General features: G+C 47.9%; 1 protein-coding gene across 1 annotated transcript in view; it reads left to right on the forward strand.

Moving 5' to 3' along the window:
* SART1 (spliceosome associated factor 1, recruiter of U4/U6.U5 tri-snRNP) overlaps positions 1-7,168 on the forward strand; it is a 244,084-nt gene extending 236,916 nt beyond the window's left edge. The window contains exons 17-20 of the mRNA XM_030219089.1: positions 3,718-3,853; positions 3,934-4,023; positions 4,129-4,250; positions 6,816-7,168. Of these exons, the coding sequence (XP_030074949.1) occupies positions 3,718-3,853; positions 3,934-4,023; positions 4,129-4,250; positions 6,816-6,834 (367 nt within the window). The 3' untranslated portion in view covers positions 6,835-7,168. The remainder of the gene's footprint in view (positions 1-3,717; positions 3,854-3,933; positions 4,024-4,128; positions 4,251-6,815) is intronic.
* The last annotated feature ends 6,863 nt before the right edge of the window (positions 7,169-14,031 follow it).

Here is a 14,031-nt window from a genome sequence, read left to right on the forward strand (position 1 = left end):
GCAGCCCTGCAGTCCATGCAGATGACTATTCGCCTCCTGGAGCTGCTGGGGTTTGTGATAAATTATCCAAAGTCCCACCTTCTCCCAGTGCAGAAACTCGAATTCATAGGAGCTCTGCTGGATTCTCGGACGGCTCGCGCCTACCTCCCAGAAACGAGAGCCAACAACTTGTTGTCCCTCGTCTCGCGGGTGCGGGCGTCCCAGCAGATCACAGCTCGGCAGATGTTGAGATTGCTGGGCCACATGGCCTCCACAGTTCATGTGACTCCCATGGCCCGCCTTCACATGAGATCTGCTCAATGGACCCTAGCTTCCCAGTGGTTTCAGGCTGCTGGGGATCTAGAAGACGTGATCCACCTGTCCACGAGTTTTCTCAAATCCCTGTATTGGTGGACGATTTGGTCCAATTTGACTCTGGGACGTCCTTTCCAAATTCCTCAGCCACAAAAAGTGCTGACCACGGATGCGTCTCTCCTGGGGTGGGGAGCTCATCGATGGGCTTCACACCCAAGGAAGCTGGTCCCTCCAGGAACGCGATCTGCAGATCAATCTCCTGGAGTTACGAGCGGTCTGGAACGCTCTGAAGGCTTTCAGAGATCGGCTGTCCCACCAAATTATCCAAATTCAGACAGACAACCAGGTTGCCGTGTATTACATCAACAATCAGGGGGGCACCGGATCTCGCCCCCTGTGTCAGGAAGCCGTCAGCATGTGGCTTTGGGCTCGCCGTCACGGCATGGTGCTCCAAGCCACATATCTGGCAGGCGTAAACAACAGTCTGGCCGACAGGTTGAGCAGGATTATGCAACCTCACGAGTGGTCGCTCAGTTCCCGTGTAGTGCGACAGATCTTCCAGGTGTGGGGCACCCCCTTGGTAGATCTCTTCGCATCTCGAGCCAACCACAAAGTCCCTCAGTTCTGTTCCAGGCTTCAGGCCCACGGCAGACTGGCATCGGATGCCTTCCTCCTGGACTGGGGGGAGGGTCTGCTGTATGCTTATCCTCCCATACCTCTGGTGGGGAAGACTTTGTTGAAACTCAAGCAAGACCGAGGCACCATGATTCTGATTGCTCCTTTTTGGCCGCGTCAGATCTGGTTCCCTCTTCTTCTGGAGTTGTCCTCCGAAGAACCGTGGAGATTGGAGTGTTTTCCGATCCTCATCACACAGGACGAAGGGGCGCTTCTGCATCCCAGCCTCCGGTCCCTGGCTCTCACGGCCTGGATGTTGAGAGCGTAGACTTTGCCTCTTTGGGTCTGTCAGAGGGTGTCTCCCGCATCTTGCTTGCTTCCAGGAAAGATTCCACTAAGAGGAGTTACTTCTTTCTGTGGAGGAGGTTTGCCGTCTGGTGTGACAGCAAGGCCCTAGATCCTCGCTTTTGTCCTACACAGACCCTGCTTGAATACCTTCTGCACTTGTCTGAGTCTGGTCTCGACCAACTCCGTAAGGGTTCACCTTAGTGCAATCAGTGCATACCATTACCGTGTGGAAGGTAAGCCGATCTCAGGACAGCCTTTAGTTGTTCGCTTCATGAGAGGTTTGCTTTTGTCAAAGCCCCCTGTCAAGCCTCCTACAGTGTCATGGGATCTCAATGTCGTTCTCACCCAGCTGATGAAACCTCCTTTTGAGCCACTGAATTCCTGCCATCTGAAGTACTTGACCTGGAAGGTCATTTTCTTGGTGGCAGTTACTTCAGCTCGTAGAGTCAGTGAGCTTCAGGCCCTGGTAGCCCAGGCCCCTTACACCAAATTTCATCATAACAGAGTAGTCCTCCGCACTTACCCTAAGTTCTTGCCAAAGGTTGTGTCGGAGTTCCATCTGAACCAGTCAATTGTCTTGCCAACATTCTTTCCCCGTCCTCATTCCTGCCCTGCTGAACGTCAGCTGCACACTTTGGACTGCAAGAGAGCATTGGCCTTCTATCTGGAGCGGACACAGCCCCACAGACAGTCCGCCCAATTGTTTGTTTCTTTTGATCCCAACAGGAGGGGAGTGGCTGTGGGAAAACGCACCATATCCAATTGGCTAGCAGATTGCATTTCCTTCACTTATGCCCAGGCTGGGCTGGCTCTTGAGGGTCATGTCACGGCTCATAATGTTAGAGCCATGGCAGCGTCGGTAGCCCACTTGAAGTCAGCCACTATTGAAGAGATTTGCAAAGCTGCGACGTGGTCATCTGTCCACACATTCACATCTCATTACTGCCTGCAGCAGGATACCCGACGCAACAGTCGGTTCGGGCAGTCAGTGCTTCAGAATCTGTTCGGGGTTTAGAATCCAACTCCACCCCCCTAGGCCCATGTTTGTTCTGTTCCAGGCTGCACTCTCAGTTAGTTGGTAAATTTTTTAGGTCAATCTCAGTTATGTCCTCGCCGTTGCGAGGCCCAATTGACCATGGTTGTTGTTTTGAGTGAGCCTGGGGGCTAGGGATACCCCATCAGTGAGAACAAGCAGCCTGCTTGTCCTCGGAGAAAGCGAATGCTACATACCTGTAGAAGGTATTCTCCGAGGACAGCAGGCTGATTGTTCTCACAAACCCGCCCGCCTCCCCTTTTGGAGTTGTGTCTTCCCTTGTGTTTGTCTTGCTACATATGAGACTGGCCGGCACGAGCCGGTTTCGGGCGGGAAGACGGCCGCGCATGCGCGGTGCGCATCAGCGCGCGAGGGCTAGCAAAGGCTTTTGCTAGTGAAGATTCCGATTGGAGGGGCTGCCGTGGACGTCACCCATCAGTGAGAACAATCAGCCTGCTGTCCTCGGAGAATACCTTCTACAGGTATGTAGCATTCGCTTTCCACACAGTGTGTCCATACAAAACAGTATGATTAATCGGTATTGAACAGTAAAGGGAGAAGATAAACTGCAACCATTCAAAATGTATGTTGTGGATACGATGATGAAATTTTCAGTCCAGTATGCACAGTGGTTAAAAAACTAATAGAATGGTAAGGGATTATCCAAAAAGGGAAGGAAAACAAAACAGACTATCAAAATGCCTCTATATAGGTTCCTGGTGTGTTTGCACTTCTGGTCGCCTCATCTGAAAAAAAGATATAATGCAACTAGAAGAGGTTCAGAGATGGGCAGCAAAAATGATAAAGGGGATGGAACACCTCCTTTAAGGCTGAACAGGTTAGGGCTTTGCTCCTTGGGGAAGAGATGACAGATGGGATATGAGATGCTTATAAAATTATGAGCAAAGTGGAGTGATTAAATAGAGAATGCTTGTTTATCCTGTCAATTATAAATTAAGAGAACACAGTATTAAACTGATCACCAATAAATTAAAAACAAATCTTTTTTTTTTTTTTTCGCAGTGCGTAATTAAGCTCTGGAATCTGTTGGTGGAGGATATAGTTAAAGATAGCCAGCATAGCAGGATTCAAAAGAGGACTGGATGAGTTCCTGGAGGAAAAAATCCATAAAACATTATTATTAAAAAGTAGATTTGGGAGAGCCATTTTTCATTCTTGGAAATTAGGAAATTAAATTTACTTTTTCGGATCTGCCAGGAACAGGCAACCTGGGTTGTCTTCTTTCAGAGACAGGATGCTGGGCTCAGTGGATGTCAGCCTGACTCAGCATGACTTATGTTTTTATGAGCTGGTGCGATTGGAACCAAGGTTCTGATTAAAGAACTTTTTGTATAACTTAAAATTGCAGCTCTGATTTCAGAGGGAAGGGAATGATGACATTCACTATATTTTTTCCTCTTCCACAGGGCAATCGATGATAAGTTTAGTCGCCGGGAGGAGTACAGGGGCTTCACACAGGAGTTCAAGGAGAAGGACAGCTACAAGCCAGATGTGAAGATTGAATATGTGGATGAGACAGGCAGGAAGCTTACGCAGAAAGAGGTACAACAGAATATGTACCTAGCTCCTGCACACCAAGAGAAGGAACTCATTCAACTTTCCTTTCCCTCATATCTTTGCAGGCCTTTCGACAGCTTTCACACCGTTTCCATGGGAAGGGCTCAGGGAAGATGAAGACGGAGCGACGTATGAAGAAACTGGATGAGGAAGCGGTGAGAAATTGAAATACAGCTGGGGAAATTAGGGGGAAGGAAAGTGGGGCCACAGTAAGTAAGAAATGGAGGAGCTATTTGTTAATTCTGCTCTGCATTCCTTAGCTGTTGAAAAAGATGAGTTCTAGTGACACCCCGTTGGGCACTGTGGCCCTGCTGCAGGAGAAACAGAAGGCCCAGAAGACGCCATACATCGTGCTGAGTGGCAGTGGGAAGAGCATGAATGCGTAAGTGAGATTAGACACTTGATGTCACTTGATTTTTGTGCTTGGAGCCCTCTTCTAGGGCTGTTTGAGTATGAACTCGCCATTCCTTTATGAAAAAATACCAATCTATGCTACCCTGCAATTTCAGAAGGAAGTCAATTCTGGCTGATTTGTAGGAAAAGTAGAAAAAAAAAAACGTTTGCTTGGTTTCTCTGCAATGAACTTACTGTCTTTTGCCTCTGAAGTATTGGGATGCTGAAGGGGCTATGCAGAAGTACAATATTTATTTATTTATTTATTGGGATTTATTATCCGCCTTTATGAAGAGATTCACTGAAGGCAGTGTACAGCCATATACATTATAATGGAACATACTACACTTAATTTCACTTAAACTCAAAAATAAGTTACTTCCTTCTACCATTGCAGGGCACTATGATCCTTTTTAATGATTTCCATATCACACCTGTAATGTTCAGCCCTGCCACTGACTGTGTGATACTGTCTTCCTGAACCTTTAACCAGGTTACCTGTTCAGTCCATATTACAACTAGTGCTTTTTTTGTGCCGGTACTTGACAGTACAGCGTACCGGCACCTTTTTTCCTAGGCTCACCTACCCACCCTTAGCTCCCCAGCCCTACTTTCTGTTCTTGCCACCCGCGATGCCCCTTTTAAGCCCCCATCGAGTTACAGCGCCCCAGCCCCACCTGCCCGCCCTTAGCTTCCCAACAGCCCCCCCCCCTCCCTACGCGACACGTTTAAATCTTTTATTATTTTTTTTTAATGTGAAGTCGCAGCGCCTGCATTAGTGAGAGGACCAGGCTCGCCTCCTCCTGCCTTCCCTTCATTCCCTCTGTGTCCCGCCCTCGCGGAAACAGGAAACTACATCACAGGAAGGCGGGACACTGAGAGGGAATGAAGGGAAGGCAGGAGGAGGTGAGCCTGGTCCTCTCACTAATGCCGGCGCTGCGACTTCACGTAAAAAAAAATAATAAAAGATTTAAACGTGTCGTGGGGGGGGGGGGCTGTCGGGAAGCTAACGGCGAGCAGGTGGGGCTGGGGCGCTGGAAGTCGACGGGGGCTTAAAAGGGGGGGGGGGCAGGTGGAGGCCTGGGGCGAGTTACTGGACATGGAGGGGAGGTTAGGGGGCAAAGGAGAATCGCTGGACATGGAGGGGAGAGGAGAAATCGTTGGACATAGATGGGAGGGGAGGGCAGTGGAGAATCGCTGGACATGGAGGGCAGGGGAGAGAGGAGAATCGCTGGACATGGAGGGGAGGGCAGGGGAGAGAAAAGAGGAGAAATCGCTGGACATAGATGGGAGGGGGAGAGCAGAGGAGAATCGCTGGACATGGCAGAGGAGAGAGGAGAATCGCTGGACACATGAGAGGGCAGAGGAGAATCTGGACATGGATGAGAAGAAAGGGCAGGGGAGAGAGCAGAGTTTCTGGACATGGATGGAGGGAAGGGCAGGAGAAATGCTGGACATGGATGGAGTGGAGGGAAGACAGAAAGGAGATGCACATGGATGGAGGGGAGAGAGGAGAAATGCTGGACATGGATGGAGTGGAGGGCAGGGAAGAGAGGAGAAATGTTGGAGGGAAGGAAAGAGATGCACACGGAGGGGAAGGGAGAGGAGAAATACTGGACATGGATGGAGGGGAGGGAAGACAGAGGACATAGATGTACATGGATGGAGTGGAGGGGGAGAGGAGAAATGCTGGACATGGATGGAGGGAAGGAGAGAGAGTTGAAATGCTGGACATGGATGGAGGGGAGTGAAGAGAAGAAATGAGATGAACGTGGATGGAGGGGAGTAGAGAGGAGAAATGCTGGACATGGATGGAGGGGGAGAGGGAAAATGCTGGACGTGATAGAGAGAGGAAGGAGATGCATACTGACAAGGTGAGGGAAAGGGAAAAGAGGAGAAAATCTGCACTTGATGATAGGCAAAAGCTGGATCCACTCTATACCTCCTCCAGTCAAGTCCGCAGAGGACCCAGCTTTTACCTATGGATGTAGGGCAATAAATGAAGGAGGAAAGTAAAGAAATAAATGGAAAGGAAGCCCTGGAAACGGAATTAAGGGATCAGATAAAGAGCCTCAGAATCAGAGACTGGGACCAACATGTTCAGAAAACGTCACCAGACAACAAAGGTAGAAAAAAATCATTTTATTTTCATTTTAGTGTTTGAAAGATGTCCAATTTGAGAATTTACATCTGCTGTCTCATTTTGCACTGGGTATACTAGAGCTGTAACAGCTTATAGAAATGATTTATAATGAAAAAAAATCACAAGTTATTTTTTGCTCCTATACTGGTATAGTATTTTTAATGATACTGCTTATATGCGCCACGGTTGATATAAGGGATGTGGCTACCATAGGGGGGTAGAGCCATAAATGGTGACCCCACCCATAATGATTACCGGTACCTTTTTTCCTACAAAAAAAGCACTGATTACAACCAGCATGTTAAATCTGTGGTTGTCATCCACAACCTAGAGACAGCCATATGCTATTTCTGATCCTGTTTGAATGGAAGATGCTGTATAACCCTAGTATTGCATTTTGTTTTCTGACAGAAACACCATCACAAAATGATTTCATATGGAACATGTCATAGGAGACAACAGCTTGATTTGTGACCGATTTCCTGTGGAGCACAGATTTCTGCACGAACTAGGAACTGTTCCCAGGATTGTAGGCAGGAATACTAGAAGAACCACGCTCTGGTTTAGTGCACACTGACTCTCCTTATTCTCTTAATGAAAACCAGTGCAAATGTACCCACGTAAGAGAGATGGACTGCTCCATGCTACACTGCTGAAGAAGCCACAAGCTGGGTTAGGTTGGAAATGATTGAACTCCTGATCATAAAATGAGCTGTTGGCAGTCTTTATTTTGTGTATTTAAATAAACATATTCTCTGCCTATAAGGCAAACTGTGTTATGGGATTACTAGTTGTCCTCATAGTTTTAAATGCCAAGTAGGAGCAGGACTAGGGTGATGGGGAACAACTGTAGAGGCTGTCCTGGGCCTCAGATGGGGAGGGTGTTGGGGCAGATAGCCTGTGCTTCTGTTGTTCAACTTGCCTTATGGGAGGGCCTCTGGAGTTGTGATTCAAGCCTAGGTGCTTGCTGGAGTGTGATTGGCTGCAGCTACACAGAACAGAAGCAAAGTGTAGCTGACTTGTTGCTCCACTGCCTGCCCCCTTAGTCCCAGCTTTGTAGCATGCCACCAGCTGATTAAGTTGAGAGAGAGAGAACAGGCTGCTGCAGGAGCTGCTGCCTTGCCAGCTGTTCTTTGCTGGCATTGCAGCCCACCCACTGTGAAAGAGGAAGAAGGCAGTGGAAACTGCTGATTTGCTTTGTCGCCATCCCACCCTTCTGGTCAGTTCTGCTTCAGGCATTGTCTCTGTCTCTTTTAACTGAATCACTAACAGGACTACTACTACTTGACATTTCTAAAACGCTACTAGGGTTACGCAGCGCTGTACAATTTAACATAGAAGGACAGTCCCTGCTCAAAGGAGCTTACAATCTAAAGGACAAATGTACAGTCAGTCAAATAGGGGCAGTCTTGATTTCCTGAAAGGTATAAAGGTTAGGTGCTGAAAACAACATTGAAGAGGTGGGCTTTGAGCAAGGATTTGAAGATGGGTAGGGAGGGGGCTTGGCGTAAGGGCTCAGGAAGTTTATTCCAAGCATAGGGTGAGGCGAGGCAGAATGAGCGGAGCCTGGAGTTGGCGGTGGTGGAGAAGGGTACTGAGAGGAGGGATTTGTCCTGTGAGCGGAGTGGCCATTTGGTGAGATGCTGGATGCATAAAAAGGGAAAGTAGGGTAGAGGAGGAGCTGGACGCAGGAAAAGGAAGGAGGGAGGGTGAAATGCTGGATAAGGTGAGAGGAGAGTTGGGGAGCTGCATGCTGCAACTGGACTAAGGCTGCTTTTATCTAAATTCCAGGCCCTGCATGAGAGGAGGCCCATAAGGAAAGTGACTGGAATTAGAACAGTGGATCAGGCAGGGGTACAGAAAACATTCTGCCCAATACATCATGGTACACTGTGCCCAAGCTGCTGTTTCTCCCACAGCCAGCAGCAGGAGATGTATTACAATGTGTTGCCATCTGCTGGTGCCAAAACCAGTCTCGCAATGAAATAAGAGATTTTGCATCTTATCCTACAAGACTAGTCCCTTGGCAGGGACTGGAGGGTGATAGGCAGAGTTGGAAAAAAATCAAGAAGAAAATGCAGTGTGGTTTTGTTGCAGGAATTACCACTATTGTTAGCAGAATCTGTGGTACTTCAGGAGTCAAACACCACACACCAGAATGAGAGAGAAATCTTCTTTATTTGCCAGCAAACAAAGTAGGACATCAGCACTAAGTCTCTTCTTCTCTTTCTCAGCTCTCTGTGTCTTATGGCTTCTGTCTCAGCTCCTTCTCTTCTTCTCTTCTTCTGTTGTCTCTCTTCCAACGTAAGCTGCTTCTGCTCCCAGTTATATAGGGTCCTACACCTCTCTAGCCCCCCTTTCTCACCAGATGGTAAAGAATAGATTGATTACCCTGCCTTGAACTAATTATTACTTACACATTACTTAAAAATATCAGTTACATAGGTTTGAGATATTTCCTAAACTGACCTATGACCTGGGGCCTCTCAAACTAGACAATGTGGCACCTATCTCTTACATTTTATTATTATTAAATTCTCATATTCCCAGTCATAGCTTCATACTAACTGCTAACTGGACTCTGGCATTCATTAAGGGGTCAAGGGCCAAGGGGCCAGTCTTGCTTAATAGCACACATACATTTATTACTTTCAGAAAACCAGTCCTATACTTAGCTATAATTAATCAAGACTTTCCCTGACCTCTTTCACCTAGCTTCCTACACAGAACTAGCTAGGACTGTAGATAATTCAAACCAGATGATGACCTCTTAAACTGCAGACAAAGCTTCACTTGAAAAGTCAGTCAAAGATGTAACACTGAATTGAAAAGATATTCTACATAGAAATAGAACTTATTAATTACACAGAATAAAACATATTCTAAAATAAGCAGAAATCAGAATTCCTTATAAGACAATATTCTAACTCATCTAGAATTATTTATCTCTAAACTATCTCCTTCTAACCAGCATTCAATCTAATCCTTTTAAAACTGCCTGCAATATGCCTTGCTTATAATGGTATCCAGATGTGGTAAATAATTACTTCTCTCTGACCTTTCTAACCTCTGGTCTAGCAAAAGCTAGACATTTGAGTAATTAAACCCAGATGGCATTCTTCCATCACTTTACAGGACTGAAAAGTTAAACACCAAATTAACAAATATGATTTCTTTGCCCAAGCTGCCTCATTCCCCCCTTTGAGACTAAAATCAGCTTATGCAGAGATAAGTCTCACAACTCAAACTCTGGGGATTATAGTGATCCCAACTCCATACCTCCTCCTGGGGCATAACGTCTAGGAATAGGCTTGTGAATCACCATTACCCTACTCGTTAAGGTCCGACGGCATACTGCCGAAGCACATGAGGCCAAGAAACAAAACAACAATCCTGCTAAAACTAAGACTATTAGGGAAATGAACAAGGGACGTATCCATGAGGTCAATGACCACCACCAGGAGGTAAGGTCTAATCCTCCTCGGTAATCCTCCACATTAAGGCTAGCCAACTGTAGGACTTTATCCATGGCATGCCTAACTACATGCGTCCTATTTATGACAATAGTACAGCACTCTGAAGAATTGAGCACTGTGCAGAGGCCACCCTGGGCTGCAAAGAGGTAGTCAAGGCCCATACGGTTATACCGAGAAACTACACTTAATTCATTAATTTGATCCTGCAATGCATTGACTACCACGTTCAGCTCATGAACTAAAACATGGAGTAGGGACTGAAGTCGCCGGGTAGCCATGCCTAGTTCAGTGATACCCGCTACCGGGCCCCCAATTGGAATCCAGGCCGTGGCAGAAAGGGCCACAAGTCTCTTTTTAGTCAGAGGATAAGTAGAGTTGATATACTGGAGGGCTAATTCAATCGCCTCATCCTCTGTGGCAACGGAGGAGGGTAAGGACAAGGCCTCTCGCTTAGAGCGGTGCGGGGATGGTGGCCTGAGAAGAGGAATAACTTTAGGAAAATAATTCAAGGTTACCAATACACAAAAATCATACGTGGGGGGAAGAATCATGTGGAGGACATTATCACAGAGCCAGTAATGGCCAAGGAGAGGGTGAGGGAAATTCCCAATAAATGTTGGCTCAGGCTGGACAAGGTACTTAGGATGCCCATAATGCGAGCCCCTATCCCAGGGGGAACGAAGACGATATGGAGACTTTGCACACCATAGGTGCCAATCCCCAATTGTGACAGGCTGCTCACCTGTTATAAACTCTTCATACCCCGGGGACTTATGAAAGTAGAAAATAAGCCGGGACACTATAGTCCTCTCAGTGGTACGCTTAGGAGCCAGATAATCACCTGGGTCATAATCTGCAGGTACGGTAGTAGGGCACATAGGAGTACCTGGAGAGACTACCCACACAGATTCCCCCTTCTCTGGGAGAACATTGGTATAGTTACAGGAAATGGGAAGAACAGTTGAGATGTTTCTTGTTAAACAAAACACTCCAGAAGCTGGATAGGGAGACGTAAAGACTGGCCTTAGAGAAGATTCAGAGGGGGAGGTAGCATTATAAAAGGACCACCAAGTATAATCCTGGCTCCAAGGGCCCGAACTCGAAAAGTAGGGAGGTATAAGAGCTGTAAGCGGCACAGGGACAGGAACAGCTGGGACATCTGTGGTATAAGGAGAAAATCGGGAACACACAATACAAGGGGAAGTAATCTTTGCCTGGCTAATCAGTTCCTGAACAGAGTGTAGCCAAAGATTGGAGCGAGTTGGGGTATTAGGAACAAGGAGGCAAGGAGTAGAAAACAACAAAAGCACCCAAACTACTAACATTTTCTTTCTTCCTAATCTAAAACAAATACAGCAAACTAATTAAGCAATAATATTCCAACAGTCTGTGCTAGTCACAGATTACTCTAATATAATGTTCTCAGTCTTTGAGTTCTTATACCAGTTGGGATAGAACCTCAACTGACAAGGATCAAGCTCTCGAATTCCAGGAAAGCCAGAATCGGGGCAAGAAAGAGTCTCAGTATGAAGCCGAAGTCCAGCAGCTCCTGCGGTATGCAGTTGACCCTTCTTTTCAGCTAGTAGATTCTTTGGTTCGGGTCAAGCGCAACTTCAATGGCTCCGCTGGATCACTTTCTGCTCTCCACTGTTTAGGCTCCGTCTGATCCGTGCTGGGCTCAGTCTGGTCAGCAGACTTGATTCGAGACCAATGGACCCATGGAGTTATCCCTGCGACCTTCACAGCTGTAGGGGTAGAAAGCAAAACAGTAAAAGGTCCTTTCCACCGGGGCCCCAAGGGCTGGAGCCTCCAGTCTTTTACCCAAACTCTATTCCCTGGCAGGAAGGAATGTACCTGAGCCTGGAAGGGGACAGGGTTTATTTCTCTCACATAAGACTGAAGCTCAGAAATTATCCGGCCCAAGAGGGCTACCTGGTCCTGCACCTGGGCAGACCCTAAAGTCCCTATGTCTCCCTTAATTCCCTGCAAAATGGCTGGGGGCTTCCCATACACAATTTCAAAGGGAGAGAGGGCTGTTCCTTTAGTTGGGGTGCATCGGAGGCAGAAGAGGGCTAGTGGCAGTGCCTGTGGCCATTTCAGTTGGGTTTCCTGACAAATCTTTGCTAGGCTATTTTTCAAGGTTCTGTTTGCTCGCTCAACCTGCCCTGAACTCTGGGGACGGTAGGCACAATGCAATTTCCAGGTAATGCGCAATGCGCGGGACAGGGCCTGAAGTGTGGCTTCAACAAAGGCGGGACCATTATCTGAGCCTATGGCAAGGGGCAGTCCATACCTGGGGATGACATCCCTAAGGAGGGCTCGAGCTACTTCTGTGGCCTTCTCAGTAACTGTAGGGTATGCTTCCACCCACCCAGAAAAAGTACAGACCATGACCAAGAGGTATCGGAGCCTACCGCTCCTGGGCATTTCTGTGAAGTCTATGACTAGGGACTCAAAGGGTGTTAGTCCTCTGGACTGAACTCCTGGTGGAATACGGGGTCCCTGACGAGCATTATTCTGGGCACAGAGAGTACATCGGGCAGAGGCAGTGGCAACCAGACTATCCAATCCTTCCAAGACCACTACTCGACTGAGTAGGCGGGCTAGTGCTGTCTTCCCTAAGTGTGACAGGTCATGAGCTTGAGACACTACAGGCCAAGCTAGGTGACGTGGCACCAGAACTCTGGTATCAGGGAGATGTAACCAGCCATCAAGTCTCCTTACTGCCCCTTCTTCTTGAGCCCATTTCTCTTCCGTTTGGGTGTACATAGGCGTCCATTCTTGCAGTCGAATCTGGAACAGGGGGGTCACAGTACCTGCTGGGGGTCCTCGAGCAGCTTCCTTGGCCACCCGATCAGCATGGCGGTTCCCTCGGGCCACTGGAGTATCTGTCCTTTGGTGTCCCCGGCAGTGAATGACAACTACCTTTTTAGGGGCCCAAACGGCCTCTAGCAACTGAAGTATTTCGGGTCCATACTTAACAGGTTGGCCTGCGGCATTTATGAGTCCCTTTTCCTTATACAAAGCTCCATGAGCGTGTAGAGTTGTGAAGGCAAACTTGGAATCAGTATAAATGTTGGTCACCAGTCCTGCTGCTAGCTCCAGAGCTCGTATGAGGGCCACAAGTTCTGCTTTCTGGGCTGAAGTTCCTTGGGGCAGGGCCCTTGCTTCTATCACCTTGTCCTCTGTCACCACAGCATAGCCTGCCAATCGCTTGGAGTTCTCCACGTAACTGCTTCCATCTGTGAAATAAATTACATCTGGGTCCCTCCAAGGAACATCTTTGAGATCTGGTCGACTGGAATACACTTCATCCATGGTTTGGATACAGTCATGATCCGGTGGTCCCTCAGATGCTGGCAAAAGAGTGGCGGGATTGAATGTAGCCACTGTTTCCAGGTGTATCCGTGGATTCTCACATAAGCTGGCTTGGTACTTAACCATGTGGCTATTTGTAAACCAGTGGTTGCCCTTGTACTCCATGAGGGTGAGAACTGCGTGGGGGACTTTAACAACCAGTTCTTGCCCCAAGGTCAACTTGTCAGCTTCCTGGACCAGTAAGGCTGTTGCTGCAATGGCCCTCAGGCAGGCTGGCCATCCTTTAGCCACTCCATCCAGCTGTTTAGACAGGTATGCAACAGGCCTCTGCCAGGATCCCATCATCTGGGTCAGCACACCCAGAGCAACCCCCTGTCGCTCGTGGACATACAGTGAGAAAGGTTTCTCCACATCAGGAAGACCTAACGCAGGGGCTTGGAGTAGGGCTTTCTTTATGGCGATGAAGGATTGTTGAGCAATAGGTCCCCATTCAAATGGTTCCTTTTCACACCCCTTTGTGGCCTGGTAAAGGGGTTTCGCCATCAGTGCAAAATTTGGAATCCAAATTCTGCAGAATCCGGCTGCTCCCAGAAATTCCCTAACTTCCCTTCTGGACTTGGGTTGGGGAATTGCAGCAACTGCTTGCTTCCTACTGACATCCAGTCTCCGACTTCCCTGGGAAATGCAGAAGCCCAGATACTTCACTTCTGACTGACAGAGTTGGGCCTTCGAGCATGAGACCTTATAGCCCGCATCCAAGAGTAACTCCAGCAATTCTCTGGTAGCCTCGAAACACTCTTCCTGGGTCACTGCTGCAATCAGGAGGTCATCTA

The sequence above is a fragment of the Microcaecilia unicolor genome, chromosome 11 (assembly GCF_901765095.1).
Source record: "Microcaecilia unicolor chromosome 11, aMicUni1.1, whole genome shotgun sequence".
Taxonomy (NCBI): Eukaryota; Metazoa; Chordata; class Amphibia; order Gymnophiona; family Siphonopidae; genus Microcaecilia; species Microcaecilia unicolor.